General features: G+C 43.1%; 1 protein-coding gene and 1 long non-coding RNA gene across 10 annotated transcripts in view; one reads left to right on the top strand and one right to left on the bottom strand.

The window, feature by feature from the left end:
• Positions 1-23,866, bottom strand: part of LOC126213450 (uncharacterized) — a 180,699-nt gene that overhangs the window by 133,729 nt on the left and 23,104 nt on the right. The window lies entirely within an intron of this gene.
• Positions 1-23,866, top strand: part of LOC126213448 (THAP domain-containing protein 5-like) — a 261,788-nt gene that overhangs the window by 221,088 nt on the left and 16,834 nt on the right. For 7 of the 9 annotated variants that reach the window (XM_049941205.1, XM_049941197.1, XM_049941196.1 and 4 more), the window contains 2 exons: positions 4,304-4,378; positions 13,846-13,923. The exons of 1 other annotated variant lie outside the window; for it this stretch is intronic. In XM_049941205.1, the coding sequence (XP_049797162.1) occupies positions 4,304-4,378; positions 13,846-13,923 (153 nt within the window). The remainder of the gene's footprint in view (positions 1-4,303; positions 4,379-13,845; positions 13,924-23,866) is intronic. One more of the 9 variants, XM_049941202.1, reaches the window with a different exon arrangement.

Raw genomic sequence — 23,866 nt, 5'->3', positions numbered from 1 at the left:
GTTACGTCTGCCGAGTGAACACTACATCTGTACTAAGTAAACAGCCTTATTTTGTTTTGATGAGAGTACTTATTGCAGCCCATCTGTTAACCACGTGACTCTTTCATATCTGTGTTGTGTGGAGGAAGGATGACCGTTGTGTAAGCCTCTATAAGATATCAAATTTTGTGAGATGTGTATTTGTCAGCAGTGATGTGTTGCTTCACTTTTACTAATATGGACATACTTTGGATTATAAAGTGTGTTTCAATTTTCTCCATCTGGAGTTCAATGAGCAGCTCTACCCGCTTATTTTCTAATTCATTCACACATCATTTTCTGCAAATCTCATTACAAAGGATACCCTCAGGGATCCAGAATTAGTCAGTTTATACATTAACGACCGTGAGCAATCATTGTTGTATACTTACATAAATCGTACAGAGAATGAATTATGACTAGCACTAGTCTATCCATGCCGATAGTTATGGGGACTACAGCTACACCAGTACTCCTCAATCCACCTTACATGTGTGGCGGAGGGTACCGTGTACCACTACTAGTCATCTCCTTTTCTGTTCCACTCGCAAACAGAGCCAGGGAAAAGCAACTGTCTGTATGCCTCTCTATGAAACCTAATTTCTCGTATCTTATGTACGTGGTCCGTACGCGAAATGTACGAGGGCAGTTCAATAAGTAATGCAACACATTTTTTTTCTGAAACAGGGGTTGTTTTATTCAGCATTGAAATACACCAGGTTATTCCCCAATCTTTTAGCTACACAACACTATTTTTCAACGTAATCTCCATTCAATGCTACGGCCTTACGCCACCTTGAAATGAGGGCCCGTATGCCTGCACGGTACCATTCCACTGGTCGATGTCTGAGCCAACGTCGTACTGCATCAATAACTTCTTCATCGTCCGCGTAGTGCCTCCCATGGATTGCATCCTTCATTGGGCCAAACATATGGAAATCCGACGGTGCGAGATCGGGGCTGTAGGGTGCGTGAGGAAGAACAGTCCACTGAAGTTTTGTGAGCTCCTCTCGGGTGCGAAGACTTGTGTGAGGTCTTGCGTTGTCATGAAGAAGGAGAAGTTCGTTCAGATTTTTGTGCCTACGAACACACTGAAGTCGTTTCTTCAATTTCTGAAGAGTAGCACAATACACTTCAGAGTTGATCGTTTGACCCTGCGGAAGGACATCGAACAGAATAACCCCTTCAGCGTCCCAGAAGACTGTAACCGTGACTTTACCGGCTGAGGGTATGGCTTTAAACTTTTTCTTGGTAGGGGAGTGGGTGTGGCGCCACTCCATTGATTGCCGTTTTGTTTCAGGTTCGAAGTGATGAACCCATGTTTCATCGCCTGTAACAATCTTTGACAAGAAATTGTCACCCTCAGCCACATGACGAGCAAGCAATTCCGCACAGATGGTTCTCCTTTGCTCTTTATGGTGTTCGGTTAGACAACGAGGGACCCAGCGGGAACAAACCTTTGATTATCCCAACTGGTGAACAATTGTGACAGCACTACCGACAGAGATGTCAAGTTGAGCACCGAGTTGTTTGACGGTGATCCGTCGATCATCTCGAACGAGTGTGTTCGCACGCTCCGCCATTGCAGGAGTCACAGCTGTGCACGGCCGGCCCGCACGCGGGAGATCAGACAGTCTTGCTTGACCTTGCGGCGATGATGACACACGCTTTGCCCAACGACTCACCGTGCTTTTGTCCACTGCCAGATCACCGTAGACATTCTGCAAGCGCCTACGAATATCTGAGATGCCCTGGTTTTCCGCCAAAAGAAACTCGATCACTGCCCGTTGTTTGCAACGCACATCCGTTACAGACGCCATTTTAACAGCTCCGTACAGCGCTGCCACCTGTCGGAAGTCAATTAAACTATACGAGACGAAGCGGGAATGTTTGAAAATATTCCACAAGAAATTTCCGGTTTTTTCAACCAAAATTGGCCGAGAAAAAAAATGTGTTGCATTACTTATTGAACTGCCCTCGTATGTTAGAGGCAGTAGAATCGTTCTACGGTCAGCTTCAAATGCCAGTTCTCTAAATTTTCTCAGTAGTGTTCCTCGCTACAGACATTCCCATACGAGTTCTCGAAATATCTCCATAACACTTGTGTGTTGTTTGTACCTTCCACCTGCATGTTGTTTGTACCTGCCAGTATGAAATCTAGCAGCCCTCCTCTGAATTGCTTTGATGTCTTTCTTTAATTAGACCTGATACAGATGCCAAACATTTGAGCAGTAAATTGCCGATTGGCTTCCGTGTCGGGTTCTTCGGCCGATGTTCGTCTGATGATTTTATTGACGTTTCGCCAGCACGAGTGGCTGGCATTGTCAAAGCTTCACCCTCCATTGCCGGTGGTGAATTGGACCCGAGCTCGCGGCCGCAGACTGTAAGTACCTGGCGCACCGACGTCCGAGGGCTTCTCCGCGGTCATTTCCGGTGCAGTTCTCCTCTTGCTACCTGCGACGGTTGTTCGCTGCAGTACGAGAAGCCAGCCAGGGTCCGTACACCTTAAGGCTTTCCTCTTTCTTGTTGAAACTGTTTGCGTGTTTTTGTATTTCTACAGATTCTCTGAACAAGTGGGTGTGATAGTGCTTCTCTACAGCCAGAACTTCCGTGTCGGTGAATTTTATTACTTGGGCGGTCTCACTCAGTGCGCGCTCTGCCACGGCCGATTTCTCCACCTGCCCCAATCTGCAATGTCGCTTATGTTCTGTGATCCTGGTGTCGATTGATCGTCCAGTCATTCCGACATAAACCTTTCTGCATGCGCACGGTATGCGATATATTCCCGACATTTGCAAGTGGGTCCCTTTTCTCCTTTGCTGATCTCTTTCATCTTCCTTGTCAGTTTGAAAATCACCTTGACGCCGTATTTGTGCTATATGTAGCCGATTCTGTCTGTCACTCTGAGAATGCATGGCAGAAAGGCCGTACCCGACATTTCTTCTTTTCTGGCTCGGGTGGTGGTTTGATAGTTTGTGCAGGTATCAGTCCGTGTGTGTCAGTTTTCGATACAAGCTGTAACCCAGGTTTTTGCCATCCCTTGTGACCGGCACATCTAAAAATGGCAGTTTTTTGTCCTTTTCTACTTCCGTGGTAAATTTAATGTTGGCACGGAGGCTGTTCAAGTGTCTTAGGAAGTCACCGAGCTGTTCTTCACCGTGGCTCCACACCACGAAAGTATCATCGACGTACCTGTACCACACCTTAGATTTACAAGTCGCCAACTCCAGTGCTTGTGCTTCGAAATGTCCCATGAAGAAGTTGGCCACGACTGGACTAAGAGGTCTACCTATGGCGATGCCTTCAAGCTGTTCGTAGAAATTGCCATTCCACATGAAATACTATACTACTCAGCAGCTGTTTTCATCCAGTAACTCAAACTAAGCATTTTTATAGCTTCACAAAGGTTATGTCCACTGTCTGTATATTGCAAAAGTCAAAAGCTAAAATATGGACATTGCAAGCATGTGGAACTTGCATCCCCTTGTCCAAATACTTCGATAAATTATGGGGAGGAGCAGCTAATAATGCAATCTTTGCTCGTGTTTTGAAAATCGGGTGGTTTCTAATCCCCCGTCTGAGTTCTACCGGCAGCCTGTTGCATCCTTGTGGACCAGAATGTGAAACTCCATTCTGAACCATAGAGAGGTTAGTGCAGTCTGTACCAAAATTATTTTTACCTGCAGTGTTGTGGGAGTGCAGTGGGAAGACACCAGGCTTGGATTTTTTCTATTGTTTTCCGAAATCACTTAATACAAGTTCTGCGGTGGTTCCTTTGAAAATATCAAGTCTGATTTTCTTCCACAGTCTATGTGAGATTAGTGCTTGCTCTGTCTGTAATCGTACCAGTGTTGATGGGCGATTTGACCCTAATGTTCCTTCCTTGTTGTTCTTCTTTGTGGCTGTGAATTTATTCTTGTTATCAATATCAAAAAACCATTAGGGTGTAAAAGTATTGGCACACGAATGTGAGTCCCAAGGTATTGTACCAGGCTTCCTATAAAAGGCTTGGCTGTCAGTTTAACACAACATCCTTATTGGATATTTCTGTAGAATATGTACTTCTTTGATGCTAGCTGCATTACCACCAGAAGATGAAGCCATAAGGAAGTACTGAGTGAGTGTGTACTAACAATCCTGTCAAGAGATGTGAACACTGTGGCCACGTAGTTAATATTTGTTATTGACTTTGATTTGCAGTTACATTTCTCAAATTTCTCAAAACTTTGTTGTTACTCTAACTACTTCTGGTGCTTACTTAGAATGTCAAACTTACCTGTTCCAGGGATGTGAAATCACAATAGTGAAGGAGGAACCAGCAGATGATCCTGATGAGTCCACATATGCAGCAGCTGGAGAGGTGAGAGCTACATATCACAGTACTTTTTTTATCTTTAAGTCTACTGGAATATACTCTCTGAAAATTATTTAGTATCATACATTTACTTTACTTCTCCAAAGCTTTAGGCACTGATAGTGTCAATATCAATTTAATTTCTCAATAAAGACATAAAAATATTTCAGTTATTATGAAAATCCCTCTGCAAGCAGAGTTCTCAATGTGACATTGTTTATTAACTTCAGTCATGAAATGTTATATTTCACATGTAACATCTGTGTGTGTGTGTGTGTGTGTGTGTGTGTGTGTGTGTGTGTGTGTGTGTGTGCGTGTGTGTGTGTGCGTGCGTTTGGTTGATATAGATTAGCAAGGAAGTGAACAGTTTTAACGTAATAAATAATAGCCGTCAAGTTGTTTTATTTTTTACAACCAACTTTGAATAAACACAATGGAATCAGATATGCAATATTTCATCAAAGATACTGTCATCAGACTGTTGCATTGTTCGTGCTCTTGATGTGAAACAGAAATACAAAGAATGAAGAATATCTCTCTCAGAATATTGTATCACACAGATAGAAGTGTTTGAAGACACATTAAACCATTTTAAGATATATAACAATAATCGAACTCCTTGGCTGCAAAAGTATATAAAATAAGGGAAAGGCAACCACTTACTTAAAAAGGATTGATTTGTGGCACACAGAAACACACTATTAAAAACAATTAACATTAGTTTTTGAGCTCTTGGTCTTATCCTGGTAGGAGTACACACAAACACACACACACACACACACACACACAAACACACACAGGGGGGGGAGAGAGAGACGGGGGGGGGGGGGGGGGCACAGAAATGTATAAGCATGGTGTAGCAGTGAGATTGATTACTAAATATTGATTATCAAAAGTATGAGGGTTGTTTTTTAAGTAAGGGCCGTTATTATTTTTTAAAAAATAAAATACAAATACTTTTGTAAAAAAACTTCTATTTTCTCATTCTACACACTTTTACCTATTTTTCTACATAGTTGCCCTGTTTATTTAAGCACTTGTCATACCATACAACTAAGTTTTTAATGCCCTCTTCAAAGAATTCGGCTGCTTGCTCCGACAGCCAAGAGTTCACGGCCGCTTTCACTTCATCGTCGTCATTGAAGCGCTGCCCGCCAAGATGGTGTTTCAGGTATTGGAAAAGGTGAAAATCGCTAGGAGCGAGGTCGGGGCTGTACGGTGCACGGTCCAAAACTTCCCAGCCAAAAGAATCAATCAAATCCCGAGTCTTTTGAGAGGTGTGAGGCCTAGCATTATCGTGCAGGAGCAAAACTCCTTTTGTCAGCATGCCGCGCCTTTTGTTTCGAATTGCTCTGCGGAGCTTCTTTAGAGTTGCACAGTAGGCATCTGAGTTGATTGTCGTTCCTCGTGGCATAAAGTCCACTAGCAAAACACCGCGCCGGTCCCAGAACACAGTTGCCATAATCTTGCGCTTTGACAGCGTCTGTTTGGCTTTGACCTTGACGGGTGAGGTTGTGTGTCGCCATTCCATCGATTGTCGCTCGCTTTCGGGAGTGATACGGGATACCCACGTTTCATCTCCAGTGACAATTTGACTCGACACGTCATCCCCTTCTTCCTCGTAATGAATCAAAAAGTCCAATGAAGTGGCAAATCTCTTCCCTTTGTGGTCCTCTGTGAGGAGTCTGGGTACCCACCGAGAACACAGTTTCTTGAAGTTTAGGTTTTCATACACAATTTTGTACAAAACCGATCTCGAAACTTGTGGAAATTCCAAAGAAAGAGTGGAATTAGTGAATCTTCTGTTGTCACGAATCTTTGTTTCGACTGCAGCCACCAAAATCATCAGTGATCACAGAGGGCCGGCCCGAGCGTTCTTCGTCATGGACGTTTTGACGGCCATTTTTAAACTCTCTAACCCATTAACGCACTTTACCTTCACTCACTGCATTCGAGCCATAAGCTTCTGTTAACTGACGACGAATTTCTGCAGCTGATAGGCTTCTCGCGGTCAAAAAACGTATCACTGACTGTATCTCACACGCGGCAGGCGAATCAATAATCGTAAACATTATAAAGTAGCACAGCGATGCGTACACTTCAGCTACAGAGCTGCAACTTGCGTCAGTGTGAACGGGAAGGATGCCGGCAAGTGGCGCGGTGGCTTGTTGCGGCGTCCGCGCGAACTACGGGACTACACGCGCGAACGGCCCTTACTTAAAAAACAACCCTCGTAGTTGCCTGGGTAGTTGTAGGTGATAGTGAGGAAAATGGATGAATTAAAGAGACCGTATAGTGGATAGAGATGGGTCAATGGAGGGGTGACGAGGGAGGGGAGGGGGAGGAGATGAAGGTGGTGGTGGAGAAGGGGAGAGAGAGACAGAGAGTAAGGTGGAGGTGGTGGGAAACAGTTAGCAGAGGCTTAGGTGAGGGGGATTCCTGAAAGATAGCTGAGGGATAACTTGAGTGGAAGGGGAGGAGGATGACGGTTGGAGGGAGATTGGAACTGTTCTAAAAAAAAGGTTGTATGTGGGGTTGGTTGACTGTTGACAGTGGGGTGTGTGACAAAGAATGTTTCAACTGCAAAGAACACGTAAAGGAAAAAAGGTCCTTCATGACGCCAGCACGGTTGAAGTAGAACTTGCACTAAAGGTAAGGCCTTTAGACACTACTGACATTTCTGCAGGGATCAGAGTCTTGCCCTGAAGGTTGACTATAGTGTTGTGGGTGCGTGTTTAGAAGTAATCTGTTTCCGTGGAGGCTGGAGGAAATTTTTGGGGATGTGGAAGGCAGAGTAAGTCAGTAAGGTACAGTCGTGGAGCTGTGAGGGGTTGACCCCTCGGTGGGGTATTGTTGCGTGTTTGTGTGTGCCACTACCAGTCCTCTGCACCAGATTCCATCAAGCTTTTTTGCTAAAGAGCAAATACTGAGGTGTGGGGTGGCACCTCAGGTTGTGTGTGTACTGGTCTTGTTAATAATTGGTAACCTACATAAATTAGTATGTTACGAGCCCCCGATAAATTAGCAATAATAACAGTGTTACAGATTGGCTGCCAGTTCTCCGGTACTGATCCTTAAGTTCGCAACATTTGGAACACTTTGTCTTCACTCTTCTCTGTGAAGTATTATTGGTTTTACTATGTGTGTGAATGACTTTGGTTAGTAGTAGTCTTTGGTCTTACAATTAAATGCACGTAAATTAGTACCACATATAAAGGTGACATTCTCTGTAATGCACATTCATGAAATTAATGAGCAGGTCCTTAATTTAGCTTTTGTTTACCCAAGCGGAAAATATTTCTTTTGAAATTGATTTCATCATATTTAATAACTGATGAATTAATGCTCTATTTAAGCACCCAGTTTTTATAAGAGTAGTTGTAAATTGTTTTCTATTGAAACCAGATAACAGTGTCTGTTACCCCCTACATATTTGACAGTTGTTACCAATTTCATTGTTTACCTATCAATGTTGCATACTATTTGTAATTGCTGCTTTAGGAGAAAAATGAAAAATTGCTCCCGATCTGTACCAGCTGGCATAATATCTGTACGAGTGCATCCGTATTTATCAAAGATAAAGTTCTATAGGTACTGTAGGAATAGAAGCGTGTTTATGTGAGTCTCACTACTTATCGTGCAGCTGAGACGTATTTTTAGTCCTTGAATTCGACATAACAATGTCATTTGTAACAGGAAAGCCTAATACATATTTTCACAGTTCTCTTTTGAACTTGTGTGGTGTTGTGCTCTTCAGTGTGAAGCCTGGTTTGATGCTCCTCTCCATGCTAGTCTGTGTTGTCAGTTTGCTTCATCGTTGCGAAACTGCTGCAACATATATTCATTCAAACCTGCTTACTGTAGTGAAAACTTCTTTTAGTTCAAGTTGTTCCATACAGATATCTCCACCTCGACTCAATTCAGTACTACAGCATTAGTTACTTTGCTGACCTACCTGATCTTCAGCATTCATATGTAGCACCACATTTCAAAAGCTCCTGCTCTCTTGTGTCCTGTGCTGTTTGTCATCGACATTTCATTCCTGTACAAGACTACACTAGAAATAAATACTTTCAGAGAAGACTTCCTAATACTTAAATTTGTTTCATGTTATCTTGTTTTGAGACAGGCTTTCCTTGCTATTGCTATTGTGTATTTTCAGTCACTGAATTTGTTTCATTCATATATCTGTAACTCTGTCACAAAAACAAAAATGCTAGTGCCAGCACCTTGGCAAAACATCTGGTGGCAAAAATGTGTTGGTCTTTGGTTTGTGAGTCACAGATCACTATTCAGCTAGGAGATGAAAGGCTAAATATCAATAAGTGGTGCAAAGAATATTAGTAATACACTCGACTAAAGTGACTGAGCAAATCAGGCTGTCGCCGAGCATTGTCTCACATATAATTGCGAAATGAAATAAGATGATATCACTGTTGTGGTGCAGATGCCAATTTTCTTCCCCCCATGAACCATGGACCTTGCCACTGGTGGGGAGGCTTGCGTGCCTCAACGATACAGATGGCCGTACCGTAGGTGCAACCACAACGGAGGGGTATCTGTTGAGAGGCCAGACAAACGTGTGGTTCCTGAAGAGGGGCAGCAGCCTTTTCAGTAGCTGCAGGGGCAACAGTCCGGATGATTGACTGATCTGGGCTTGTAACAATAACCAAAACGGCCTTGCTGCGCTGGTACTGCGAACAGCTGAAAACAAGGGGAAACTACAGCCGTAATTTTTCCCGAGGGCATGCAGCTTTACTGTATGATTAATTGATTATGGCGTCCTCTTGGGTAAAATATTCCGGAGGTAAAATAGTCCCCCATTCGGATCTCCGGGTGGGGACTACTCAGGAGGACGTCGTTATCAGGAGAAAGAAAACTGGCGTTGTACGGATCGGAGCGTGGAATGTCAGATCCCTTAATCGGGCAGGTAGGTTAGAAAATTTAAAAAGGGAAATGGATAGGTTAAAGTTAGATACAGTGGGAATTAGTGAAGTTCGGTGGCAGGAGGAACAAGACTTTTGGTCAGGTGAATACAGGGTTATAAATACAAAATCAAATAGCGGTAATGCAGGAGTATATTTAATAATGAATTAAAAGGAATGCGGGTAGGCTACTACAAACAGCATAGTGAATGCATTATTGTGGCCAAGATAGACAAGATGCCCACGCCTACCACAGCAGTACAAGCTTATATGCCAACTAGCTCTGCAGATGATGAAGAAATTGATGAAATGTATGATGAGATAAAAGAAATTATTCAGATGGTGAAGGGAGACGAAAATTTGATAGTCATGGGTGACTAGAATTCAACAGTAGGAAAAGGAAGAGAAGGAAACGTTGTAGGTGAATATGGATTGGGGATAAGAAATGAAAGAGAAACCCGCCTGGTAGAATTTTGCACAGAGCATAACTTAATCATAGCTAACACTTGGTTCAAGAATCATGAAAGAAGGTTGTATACATGGAAGAACCCTGGAGATACTAAAAGGTTTCAGATAGATTATATAATGGTAAGACAGAGATTTAGAAACCAGGTTTAAAATTGTAAGAAATTTCCAGGAGCAGATGTGGACTCCAACCACAATCTATTGGTTATGAACTGTAGATTAAAACTGAAGAAATTGCAAAAAGGTGGGAATTTAAGGAGATGGGACCTGGGTAAACTGAAAGAACCAGAGGTTGTACAGAGTTTCAGGGAGAGCATAAGGGCACAATTGACAAGAATGGGGGAAACAAATACAGTAGAAGAAGAATGGGTAGCTTTGAGGGATGAAATAGTGAAGGCAGCAGAGGATCAAGTAGGTAAAAAGACGAGGGCTAGTAGAAAACCTTGGGTAACAGAAGAGATACTGAATTTACTCGTAATTGATGAAAGGAGAAAATACAAAAATGCAGTAAATGAAGCAGTCAAAAAGGAATACAAAGTCTCAAAAATGAGATCGACAGGAAGTGCAAAATGGCTAAGCAGGGATGGCTAGAGGACAAATGTAAGGATTTGGAGGCTTATCTCACAAGGGGTAAGATAGATACTGCCTACAGGAAAATTAAAGAGACCTTTAGAGAAAAGAGAACCACTTGCATTAATATCAAGAGCTCAGATGGAAAGCCAGTTCTAAGCAAAGAGGGGAAAGCAGAAAGGTGGAAGGAGTATATAGAGGGTCTATACAAGGGCGATGTACTTGAGGACAATATAATGGAAATGGAAGAGGATGTAGATGAAAATGAAATGGGAGATATGATACTGCGTGAAGAGTCTGACAGAGCACTGAAAGACCTGAGTCGAAACAAGGCCCCGGGAGTAGACAACATTCCATCAGAACTACTGACGGCCTTGGGAGAGCCATTCCTGACAAAACTCTACCATCTGGTGAGCAAGATGTATGAGACAGGCGAAATACCCTCAGAAGCCAAGAAGAATATAATAATTCCAATCCCAAAGAAAGCAGGTGTTGACAGATGTGAAAATTACCGAACTATGAGTTTAATAAGTCACAGCTGCAAAATACTAAAGTGAATTCTTTACAGACAAATAGAAAAACTGGTAGAAGCCGACCTCGGCGAAGATCAGTTTGGATTCCGTAGAAATGTTGGAACACGTGAGGCAGTAGTGACCCTACAACTTATCTTAGAAGAAAGATTAAGGAAAGGCAAACCTACGTTTCTAGCATTTGTAGACTTAGAGAAAGCTTTTGACAATGTTGACTGGAATACTATTTTTCAAATTCTGAAGGTGGCAGGGCTAAAATACAGGGAGCGAAAAGCTATTTACAATTTGTACAGAAACCAGATGGCAGTTATAAGAGTTGAGGGGCATGAAAGGGAAGCAGTGGTTGGGCAGGGAGTGAGATAGGGTTGTAGCCTCTCCCTGATGCTATTCAATCTGTATATTGAGCAAGCAGTAAAGGAAACAAAAGAAAAGTTCGGAGTATGCATTAAAATCCATGGAGAAGAAATAAAATCGTTGATGTTCGCCGATGACATTGTAATTCTGTCAGAGACAGCAAAGGACTTGGAAGAGCAGTCGACGCTAATGACCTCAGCAGTTGAGCGCCCTTAAACCCAAACCAAAAGAGCAGTCGAACGTAATGGACAGTGTCTTGAAAGGAGGATATAAGATGAACATCAACAAAAGCAAAACGAGGATAATGGAATGTAGTCGAATTAAGTCGGGTGATGCTGAGGGAATTAAATTAGGAAATAAGACACTCAAAGTAGTGAAGGAGTTTTGCTATTTGGGGAGCAAAATAACTGATGATGGCCGAAGTAGAGAGGATATAAAATGTAGACTGGCAATGGCAAGGAAAGCGTTTCTGAAGAAGAGAAATTTGTTAACATCGAGTATTGATTTATGTGTCAGGAAGTCGTTTCTGAAAGTATTTGTATGGAGTGTAGCCATGTATGGAAGTGAAACATGGACGATAAATAGTTTAGACAAGAAGAGAATAGAAGCTTTCGAAATGTGGTGCTACAGAAGAATGCTGAAGATTAGATGGGTAGATCACATAACTAATGAGGAGGTATTGAATAGAATTGAGGAGAAGAGGAGTTTGTGGCACAACTTGGCTAGAAGAAGGGATCAGTTGGAAGGACATGTTCTGAGGCATCAAGGGATCACCAATATAGTATCGGAGGGCAGCGTGGAGGGTAAAAATCGTAGAGGGAGACAAAGAGATGAATACAGTAAGCAGATTCAGAAGGATGTAGGTTGCAGTAGGTACTGGGAGATGAAGAAGCTTGCACAGGATAGAGTAGAATGGAGAGCTGCATCAAACCAGTCTCGGGACTCAAGACCACAACAACAACATGCCAATTTTTGTCGGGGGAGCAATCAATCAAAATGAAGACGTTAGAAAAGTTAATTGGGACAGACTTGGGACTCGGCACTCAATTTTTTTTAGATGTTTCTGGCCATAACATCCACCAGATCTGGAAAATACTGACAGTATGTCTGTTTCACAAAGTACAGTGCAGGCCCCAAAAGTTCAATGAGTGTCAGAGGGTTTGGGGACTCTGGGCGTCGAACTCAGATGTAAATACGTGACATTACGCGAGTCTTGTTGGAATCAGAGCACTGAGTATGCATAACACCACAGCTAGCAGCACAAAGAACATTGTTTCAGTCATTGAAATGTATGGCTGTTCTCCTGAAGGCAGCAAACTCTGAGAGATGACGTTTGAATTTCATTGACCATCCTTAATGGTGGGAAATGCAGTAGTCTTCTCTTCTACATTTAACATCACTGAATATATTTTCACTAAAGATAGATTGACCAAAACAAAGAATTTGATACTGGTGCAGAACACACACACGCACACACACACAGTTGTTTAAGAAAGTCATATAAAGGAAACTATTCACAAATTAGGTGCGCAAGTGGCTTGATGTCATTGTGCAGCACAATAAAGACAAAATTGTGTTCAGGCCAATGTCATCTCTTATGCCATGCTGAGATTTCAGTAGTTCTCTGTTTTCCGAAGATCCTGCCATCCAGAGATGCAAATCAAGATATACAAAGTGATGCAGTTATTAACCATTTGTGTTCAGTCAAGTATAATGAACAGGCTGCTACTCTGAAGGAAGGTGCTGTGTTCTCAGTTGTATGAGCTAGTTGCTTTTTCTCTCCTATTGGTAGTGTAATACTTATGTAAATAGATCCAAATTTATCAGAGAACAACCTCTGTCTTTGTGCCATAAGTATAGCGGTCTAAACATTGCACCTTGTCACAGAACCCATAGGAATTTCAATCCTTTAATGTGACAATGACAGTTTGGAGCAGTGGTTAATAAGGTAGATCGTTAAGTTTCTTTTTAGTTTGTAGGGCTTCTCAGTTTTTTGCATATTCCCTCCTCACTTTTCTCGACACTTTTTAGGGCTCCGTACATCAGCTAATAAAAACGGAACCCGTATAGGATCATTTTATTGTCTGTCTGTCTGTCCATCTGACAGTAAAGAACCTTTCTTTCTCAGGAACAGGTAAAATACCATGTTGAAATTCGTATCACATACTAAGGTTACTGTCCCTTTGCGATGTAAAACATTGAAGCTTCAGCGTCACTGCAGTAAAAATATATAGCTATTTATGTCATATTTTGACACCGTGCCAGTATCAGTAGCAGCAACAGGCAAAATCTGTTAAAATTCTCAATTTCTGGTATGCATGAGCTGTCTATACATACCTAAGTTGGTATGAACCCTTGGGTGTGAGATTCCTATTTGCTCTTCTCTCGATTATTTTTCATTGTGCCAGTTAATTCATTATCCATACCATTCATTTCTGCTCCACTGTACTGTATGCCTATTCTGTGTTGCTTTTTTTTCATTCAGAGACATCATCAGGCCCTCACAATTAAATCTTTTTGTTTTCAGCATTTCATAAATATTTTACCATTTAATAATTACATTAAGTTGTAGAATCACTTCTCTCATTTGACTTGATATTTGGTGATGCATGTATGTTATTTTTTGCAGGTGTGTGGGAGGATAAATGTGAAGGTGGAACAGGAGCCTGAATACAAAGGGAACTCCTGTGAGGAGCACAGAACACAGGTAAGGCTCTGCTGAAAGGGACAGAAGTGGTCGTGTGAAAAGTACAAAGACAGTAGATAAAGTCCAGTGTGAAAGTAATAGTGTCCAATATTTTTACTTTCCCCTCCTCTATACGTATTGCTATCTTCAGGAATGTTAGGTAAGTGCCAGTACTACAGTGCACAGTTTTTTCTTCTTCCAGACTGTAATTCCCGACACACGCGTGCACACGGTACACTGTATACGAGGTGTTAAACAAGTAAAAGAAGTATCGCGTCCAGCCCACTGCGGAGAGCAGCCGCGTAGCCGGGCCTCCATTTGTGCACGTACCCTGCCCTGTTGTCCAGACTCGAATGACGACGTACCGGTTTTGGTCGAATCGGACGAGGCAGTAATGGGCTCGGAAAGGAGTTTGAAAAAATCGTTGCTGATGGAGCTGGGTACCGGTTCAAACTGAAGTATTACAGAGTAACGATAGTGGGTCGGCTGGCCGACTCGTGTACTCTGTCGGACGATGTCGGCACTGCGGCCGGCTGGTGGGGTCTGTGCTCGGTGGAGAGGTCGATCCTCAAAACCTCTTTTTTCTAATGAAGCACAGCTGCTTTTTATCTGAGTCAGTTAACTTGCAGAACAATCGGTCTCGGAATTCTGCAGTCCTCGTCGGTTATGTCGAGAGCTTTCGTGCGTGATGTGGAAATAGGAATGCGGTGAGTGATTTGTGAAACACTGGCTATCGGATCGGTCTTCCTTCCACCAAACTGTAACTTCTCGTACGTATGCGGGCTGCGTCCTACCGGACAGCTAAAGGAGCCACACTCACTGTCCTTCTACTACTGTCAAAAATGAATCGCCACACAGTACCGAACTTTACCAGTGGGCTGCACAATTCAGTTTCGGCTCCTCTAGCGGCTCGCTGTGGCGTGAAGATCTGTACGTGTACCGATGTTGCAGACTTGTGCCCGGAAACAAAGAAATTGGTAATCGTGTAACTGTTGTGTTCCAGGTACAAACTACCAAATGGAAAGTTGGAATTACTTACAACTTACAAGATTTATTGTGAAAAACGAGGTAAAACATAACTCGGCATAATCACTCGTGTCCAGCTTCGTAGCCATAGTTCATCTCCAGTAAACACTGTCACCGTAGCAACGTTAGGACTGAGGTGACACCAGCTCCGTACTCCAGAAGCCCCAACAGACGACTCCCCTTCCGAGCCCCGCCGACACGATGTAATCGCCTGGGCCTCCGTCCTGATTAGCTCCGTCTACTTTAGTGGTATGACGGCTGCACCTCTTGTGGCGTCCCCACTGTGAGTACTTTAAAGTGTGCCACACTGCTGCCACCGGAGTGTCGGTACGCGGTGCTAGAGAACGCGATGGCGGTGTCTTACGTGTGGCGACCGCACTGAACGAAAGCACAGCACGACAGAATATTTCTTGAAAGTGATAAATAAAACTCCTATGACTACTACAGTACAAATTAACACTCATAACATTGGGTTAATTGTGTATTTCAGCATGTGTCTCATTTATTTATTTATTTGCTGTTATTGCCTTTTTAATGTGACAGTAGCCTGTTGTTTGTTTTTCCACTCATGTTGGAGGCTGTGTGAAGGTAAGCTGGCTGAAGTTGCGAGATTTAGTACACGGGTTTTTAAATTTGTACAGTTTCATCTTGATAGGTCCAGCATCAGTCCAATAGCAGTCTGCAGCAGCATGGTAGTTAAAGCTTTGGGCTCGCATCAGCATACATCAGTGATGCAACTGAACCATTGTTCTCTTGTGGTAGGCGGATTATGATGCACTCTCACAAGGGAACCTCCCCACCGCACCCCCCTCAGATTTAGTTATAAGTTGGCAGAGTGGATAGGCCTTGAAAAACTGAACACAGATCAATCGAGAAAACAGGAAGAAGTTGTGTGGAACTATGAAAAAAATTAGCAAAATATACGAACTGGGTAGTCCACGTGCAACATACGCAACTTCAAGGGCAATGTGCAGCCAGGAGCGCCGTGGTCTTGTGGTTAGCGTGAGCAGCTGTGGAGTGAAAGGTCATTGGGTCAAGTCTTCCCTCGACTGAAAATTTTAATTTTTTGTTTTCAGACAATTATTATCTATCCGTCTGTCCGTCCGATGCGATCACTTTTTTGTGAGTGATAATCACATCCACAAGAAAACCTAAATCGGGCAAGGTAGAAGAATCTTTTTACCCAGTCACCAAGTGTACAAGTTAGGTGGGTCGACAACATATTACTGTCATGTGACACACATGCCGTCAACAGTATCGTATAGAATATATCAGACGTGTTTTCGTGTGGAGGAATCGGTTGACCTATGACCTTGCGATGAAATGTTTTCGGTTCCCATTGGAGAGGCACGTCCTTTCGTATACTAATCGCACGGTTTTGCAGTGCGGTCGCAAAACACAGACACTAAACTTATTACAGTGAACAGAGACGTCAATGAACGAACGGACAGATCATAACTATGCGACAATAAAAAAAAAGTAAACTTTTCATTCGAGGGAAGACTTGAACCAAAGACCTCTCGTTCCACAGCTGCTCACACTAACCATGGGGCCACGGCCCTCCTGATCTCACACTATCCTTGGGGCCACGGCCCTCCTGATCTCACACTATCCTTGATGTTACCTATCTTGCACATGGACTACTCACATTGTATATTTTGCTTATTATTTCATAGTTCCACACAACTTCTTCCTGTTTTCTCGATTGATCTGTGTTCAGTTTTTCAAGGCCTATCCACTCTGCCAACTTACAGCTAAATCTGAGGGGGGTGCGATGGGGAGGTTCCCTTGTCAGCAAACTCTGCCACCAGACTGCCACAACAGCAGTGAAGAAAACAGAAAATCAAAACAATAAGGATGGATCGCATTATATGTAGCATTTGATAAAAAAAATCGGAAGCTAAAAAAAAAACATGCAAGCCTGCTGTTAGATTCTACACCTACGCACCTGTTATACAAGCCACCATATAATCCGTGGCGGAGCATACCTTGTACCTCTGCAAGTTGCTGCCTTTGCTGTTCCACTCACAAATGGAGTGAGGGAGAAATGACTTTCTGTTCAAGCACTGATTCCTCTTATCACGCCTTTACAGTCCCAACACACGGTGTACGTTAGTGGCATTAGGATCATTCGGCAGTGTGTCGCGGATGCCGGTTGTGTAAACTTAATGGACAGTGATTTCAAAACGATTACCTTCTTCCCTCGCGGGACTCCCATTTCAGTTCACAGAACATTTCCGTAATGCCCGTGTGTCGACAGGATCTACATAGCAGCTAGTGTGTGAGCGGTGTCCTCTAATTCGAAGTAGTGCGGAACCTAAACTCACTTGCGAACAGATCCTACAAGAGTTCCCTACGCTGTCTCCTGTATAGTTGAGGTAAACTTCCTATAATTCTCCCAATAAATCGAGGTCAACCATTTGTTTGCCCTAATACCAGACCTTACACGCCTGTTCCATTTCATGGCACTTTGCAACATTACGGCTAGATTTTTAATCGATGTGATCTTGTCGAACAGCACACCAGTAACACTGTATTTGAACATTACTGGATTGTTTTGTCAGAGTTATCCCATATCCCTGTCCTGAACACTGTGTCTTCATTGCAGATTGCTGCTCACCCTATCCATTGGACAATTTGTGTGTCTATAGAGAACAACATTAGTCCAAAAGGTTGGCTTATTGATAAACTGACATAATTACACTTATTACAGGTTTGAGTGTGTGGTCTCTCAAATTAGAATTTCTGTGGTCGCCAGACGAAACATCAGACTTCGATATTAAGTATAGGTCGCCGGTCTGAAAGGACACATACTACAATTCGAGACCACTGATAAAATGTTAGTTAAGCGCGATAATACTACATCAGTGATCTTGTCCGATTGCTGTGAAATATTAATATATAAATACAAACTTGTCATAACAAGCAAGTAGTCGCGTTACTGTCATTTTAAATAAAACACGTTTTTGGTGACTTACTGTATCATCTAAAAAAATGTACACCGTCTGCTAGATTGTGATAATACCTTCCTTTCCAAACTTTAACAGAAGAAAAATAATTACTGATGTTTTTGTCTTTGTTTCTTTTGTTTTAGAAACAAAAATTACCTGAGATCGAGTGTGCAGGGTGGTGTCATCTGAGAGTTGTGGCTCGTGTCGGCACCGGTGTCTGGTGGCGCTAGACGTCTCGAGCCGTCCTCAGGTTGCTGGCCTCGTCTGTAGACTGCAGGCAGAGTTTACAATTTGCAGTATAATACCCAGAGTTGATAGGATGCCCTGGTTCGGAACTGAGTGGAGCGTCTCAACCAGAGGGTCCATCGATGCTGTGACAAGTCTCAGTTGCAGATTTCTGGACATAGGTTATGGGGTGGAGAGTTGTAGTAGGATTCCCCTGGATAGATCAGGGGTGCATTACACACAGGAAGCTGCTACTCAGGCAGCAGGGAACACGTGGAGTGTACGAGGGCCGTTCAGAAAGTAACCCCCGGTTGATTTAAAAAAATACACCAAGTTAAATAAAAATATTTTAATATATACATCTTACAACTACATCTTTGCACTATTTTTCTACATAGTCTCCATAGCGATTGAGGCACTTATCGTATCTCTTCACAAGCTTTGAAATTCCTTCTGCATAAAAATCACCCGCTTGTGCCTGGAGCCAGCCTGCGACCGCATCTTTGAGCTCTTCGTCGTCATCAAACCGCTGTGACCCGAGCCATTTCTTCAAATGCATGAAGAGGTGATAATCACTTGGCGCCAGGTCTGGGCTGTAAGGTGGACGGTTGATAACGTCCCACTTGAAGGACTCGAGAAGGGCCGTTGTTCTGCGAGCAGAGTGAGGACGGGCGTTATCGTGCAAAAAAAACGATACCGGAAGTCAGCATACCACGGCGTTTGTTCTGTATAGCCCGTCGTAACTTTTTTATTGTTTCACAGTACACGTCTCGATTAATGGTCGTACCACGTTCCGTGAATTCAACCGACAACACCCCTTTGGCATTCCAAAACACCGTTGCCATCAGTTTTCTGGCAGAAAAATCTTGCGAGGCTTTTCTCGGTTTGGTAGGCGAATTTGAATGTGCCCACATCTTTGATTGTTCTTTTGTCTCAGGGTTCACGTACTTAATCCAGGTTTCGTCACCGGTCACGATTCTGTTTAACAATGGTTCTCCTTCGTCCTCATAACGTGACAAAGTCTAATGCAGAGGCCATTCTTTGAGTTTTGTGGTGGTCGGTAACAATTTTGGGCACCCATCGTGCACAGAACTTACGGTAACCCAATCTTGCTGTCACTATCTCGTACAAGAGAGTCTTAGAAATCTGTGGAAAACCAGTAGACAACTCCGACATTGAGAAATGTCGATTTTCACGAACTTTTGCATCAACTGTCTGAACGAGTTCGTCAGTCACCAATGACGGTCTACCACTCCTCTCTTCATCGTGAACGTTTTCTCATCCACTTTTAAATAAACGTACCCATTCACGGACAACTCCTTCACTCATAACTCTCGGTCCGTACACGGCACAAAGCTCACGATGAATAGCTGCTGCAGAATATCCTTTGGCTGTAAAAAACCTTATGACAGCACGCACTTCACATTTGGCGGGGTTTTCTATTGCAGCACACATTTCAAACTGCCACAAAAACTAAACTAGCGCAGGTACGACGTTCACTCGACCACGGCTTGATGCCGACTGACCTGTTGAGTGCGTGAACGCACAGATGGCGTCGCTACTCCCCCCACAACCCGCACTGTGACCAATCGGAGGTTACTTTCTGAACCGCCCTCGTACATCGCCTTTTTTTAAACTCGGGTGTTACCGTGAAGTCCTCTGATAAATGCTCTACTCTTAATATGTAGAGAGTGAGATCTTGTCATGTACAAGGCAGACACATGTCCGAATGTCATGATTTTAACACTAAACTGTCATAGCATTCCTAACAAAGCACATGAATTTTGCTGCACTCCAGGGAAACTTTGATTGAAATTATACTCATAACTGAGAGCTTGTTGAAACCGGAAGGAGAAGGCTTTGATGTATTGAAAGAGGCAAGTAATGTATATCAAAAAAATAGGTTAGACATCACAGGAGTGGAAGGGAGCCATTGCAACCGACAAAAGTCTTACGTCTACCGAAATCAGAACTGAGTCTGACTGAAGAGTTATCTGGACGAACTTGCCTGGCCTACGTGAACTCAAATTAATCATTGGATGCTTTCACCGGCAAGCCAGTTCCACTGACACAGTTGTAAAATCATTGAAAGCAATGTGGAAGTACCCTTGTCATGAAGTATTAGTAGGAGACAACTTAAACCTACTGGGCACTGATTGAATGTCTGCGGATTTATTTCTAGTGCTACAGTCTTGCAAAGAAGTTCTCAACGATTTGTCTGGAAACTGCCTCAAACAGCTGGTGTGACAACCCATACTCTAGGGAAATATTTTTAGACTTCACAGTTAAAAACTAGCCTGACACTGTCAGTGCAGAGACAGGGATTGGAAATTCCTGCATCGTTCCCTGACGGTTACTAATGTTAATAAATCCGTCGAGAAGGCTGGGAGAATTTCTGTGCTGGAAATAGCAGGTAAGCAGTCGTTAGCTTCCTACTCGAGACAGTAACTGTATGTTCCAAACCATCTCCATCGTCAGTGTCTCTAACGAGCAGTCGTGCCGTGGTGTGCAACTCTGAGGTAAGCCCGTTTGAATCCTGGAAGAGAATGAAATTCTCACTGCCAGTATTTGGCTAGCAAGGGAAGGACATGGGGTAAAGTTCCTGATATCCAGTCTTTGTGCCAATGTCCTGGATAAATTCCAAATCTCTCTGCAGTGCCTCACAAAGTGAGGGCATGCAACACTGTTGATGGTGATTCATACTTATAATGGGGACATTAAGCTACAGGTTTCACCCTCTGCCTTCTTTCATCACCTCCAAAATGAACACGACTCCACACACACACACTCTCTCTCTCTCTCTCTCTCTCTCTCTCTCTCTCTCTCTCTCTCCATAGTCATCTACTATTGACAGAGACACTTACAAATACAGCTCATACTTCCCAGAGGAAAGGTGCCTACGGGCGTGAAAGATAAGGAAAACCTCTCCAGTCTGGTGGGGTTTCCAAGCCATTCATGCAATATGACTTTGTTCTACAGATAAGCAGTTGCTAGCATCCTACTTAGACAGTAAATGTACATTCCAGTCCACGTCCATTGCCGACATCGCTAACACGTGCTTGTCCTGTGGTGCTCGTGTTTACTTTACTTATTTAGTGACGACGTGGTGGACGAAGAGGAATTACGGGCAGTTTAAATGGTTGTAAATTTTGCACTAAATGGATTAAGGCTGGCAAAGATCGACTGTGGTTTAATAACAAGATTCAGAAAACAGTAAGTAAACAGAGATGTTGCACTCTCAGATCCAAAGAAGAATGCAGGAAAGTCAAACATGCCTAAAAAGTTAGCAGAAATTTGTTCATCTACAAAAAGATCAGTGCTTGAAACACACAACTTCCACTGTCAAATGTTAGCTTAAGATCTTGCTGAGATTAGAAAATTCTAATCCGTGTAAAATTGCTAAGCAGGTCAAAGGCTTCTACTTGGTCACTCATAGACCTACCTGGTGTGGCAATTTAAGACAGCAAAAGGAAAGCTGAACTTTTTAAATTTTGTGTTTATGAAACCTTTCACACAAGAGGATCGTAGATACGGATCAATGTTCGACCACTGCACTAACCCCCACGTGGAAACTGGCATACCTGACACTTAAAAGCAACTTAAAGAGTTGAAAACAAATAAGCTGCCACATCTATACGAGGTTTAACAGAGCGACTGGGAAAAAGTGCCAGTGACTTCTGTATACACATAAGGTGAAAGAACAAGCCCATAAAATTAGACTAGTGTCCTTAATGCGGAATTCTAGAGCATTTTCTAAGTTCAAATATAATAAATTTATTCAGGACATAAAAGTTTTTGTCCAAAAAAACAACACTGGTTTAGAAAGAACACTAATTTAGAAAGTATCCCTCACGCACAATTCAGCTGCGCCCCCACCCCTCCGAACATTCTGAAACCGTGGATGAAGGGCAACAGGCAGAATCCACATTCCTACACTGTCCGTCCGAAAACTTCCAAGACGTATTTTGTTGCTTGTATACAAACGACAAAAGTGCAGTAAATACAGTGGCATATGTAAACGACAGACAAGCATTCGACGATGAGATAAGTGTTTAATTTCCCGTCGTCATTAGAGATGCAGCACAAGCTCGGATCGTGTCGAGGGTGGGGAAGGAAATTGGGTGTGCCCTTTCAAAGGAACCACCCCAGCATTTGCGTGGAGCAATTCAGGAAAATCACAGAAAACCTAACTCAGGATGGCCCGACGCTGGTTTGAACTGTTGCCCTTCCGAATGTGAATCTAGTGCGCTAATCACTGTGCCACCTCGCTCGGTACGAGCATTCGACCAGTCAGTTGTGAGCAAGCAGTAGTAAGTAATAGATGTGCAGCAATAGTGTGTCAACATTGTGGCGTCCCAAACGTCTCTAAATTGAGTGTTGGAGACGTGAATGGAGAAGTGTGTGCAGAGTTTGTCCAGTAAGCTTAGCACTCCGTCGTCAGGCCACAAGTGGCACATCGGGACCATCCGACCGCCGTGTCATCCTCAGCTGAGGATGCGGAGAGGAGGGGCGTGTGGTCAGCACACCGCTCTCCCGGTCGTTACGGTGGTTTTCTGTGACCGGAGCCACTGCTAGCCGGTCGAGTAGCTCCTCAATTGGCATCACGAGGCCGAGTGCACCCCGAAAAATCACAACAGTGCGTCGCGGCACCGACGGTCACCCATCCGAGTGCCGGCACACCCGACGGAGCTTAACTTCGGTGTCGAACCGGTGTATCCACTGCGGCAAGGCCGTTGCCCCAGTAAGCGTGACTTCTAAATAATAATGACAACATATATCTAAAAACAAAGATGATGTGACTTACCAAATGAAAGTGCTGGCAGGTCGACAGCCACACAAACAAACACAAACATACACCCAGAATTCAAGCTTTCGCAACAAACTGTTGCCTCATCAGGAAAGAGGGAAGGAGAGGGAAAGACGAAAGGATGTGGGTTTTAAGGGAGAGGGTAAGGAGTCATTCCAATCCCAGGAGCGGAAAGACTTACCCTAGGGGGAAAAAAGGACGGGTATACACTCGCACACACACACATATCCATCCACACATATACAGACACAAGCAGACATCATCTTTGTTTTTAGATATATTTTTCCTACGTGGAATGTTTCCCTCTATTATAACCATATCATTAATTTGAACCCAACAATTACGTTTGTTATTGTCGCTGTTGCATTTCGAAATCTTTCCTGTCGTCTTATTTTCTCTTTATTTTCTCTTTCTGTTTTTACCAGTAGCCTCACTTTGTATTCACCTTCCCCTTTTTACCATAATCTACTATACAATTTTATCCCGCCTATATATACTCAATAATACGTAACCCACTTCCAAACCATAACCAAAAAAATTTTATTTTCCGCTTTCAACACTACCGCTGCTATAAAATCCACCGTTTCTAGTGATATGTCTGCTTGTGTCTGTATATGTGTGGATGGATATGTGTGTGTGTGTGCGAGTGTATACCCGTCCTTTTTTCCCCCTAAGGTAAGTCTTTCCGCTCCCGGGATTGGAATGACTCCTTACCCTCTCCATTAAAACCCACATCCTTTCGTCTTTCCCTCTCCTTCCCTCTTTCCTGATGAGGCAACAGTTTGTTGCGAAAGCTTGAATTCTGTGTGTATGTTTGTGTTTGTTTGTGTGTCTGTCGACCTGCCAGCACTTTCATTTTGTAAGTCACATCATCTTTGCTTTTAGATATATTTTTCCTACGTGGAATGTTTCCCTCTATTATAACCATATCATTAATAATGACAACACATAGATG

This window comes from Schistocerca nitens, chromosome 11, assembly GCF_023898315.1.
Source record: "Schistocerca nitens isolate TAMUIC-IGC-003100 chromosome 11, iqSchNite1.1, whole genome shotgun sequence".
Classification (NCBI taxonomy): Eukaryota; Metazoa; Arthropoda; class Insecta; order Orthoptera; family Acrididae; genus Schistocerca; species Schistocerca nitens.
Note: the sequence above shows the minus strand (reverse complement) of the source record. Positions and strands in the feature narration are given on the sequence as shown.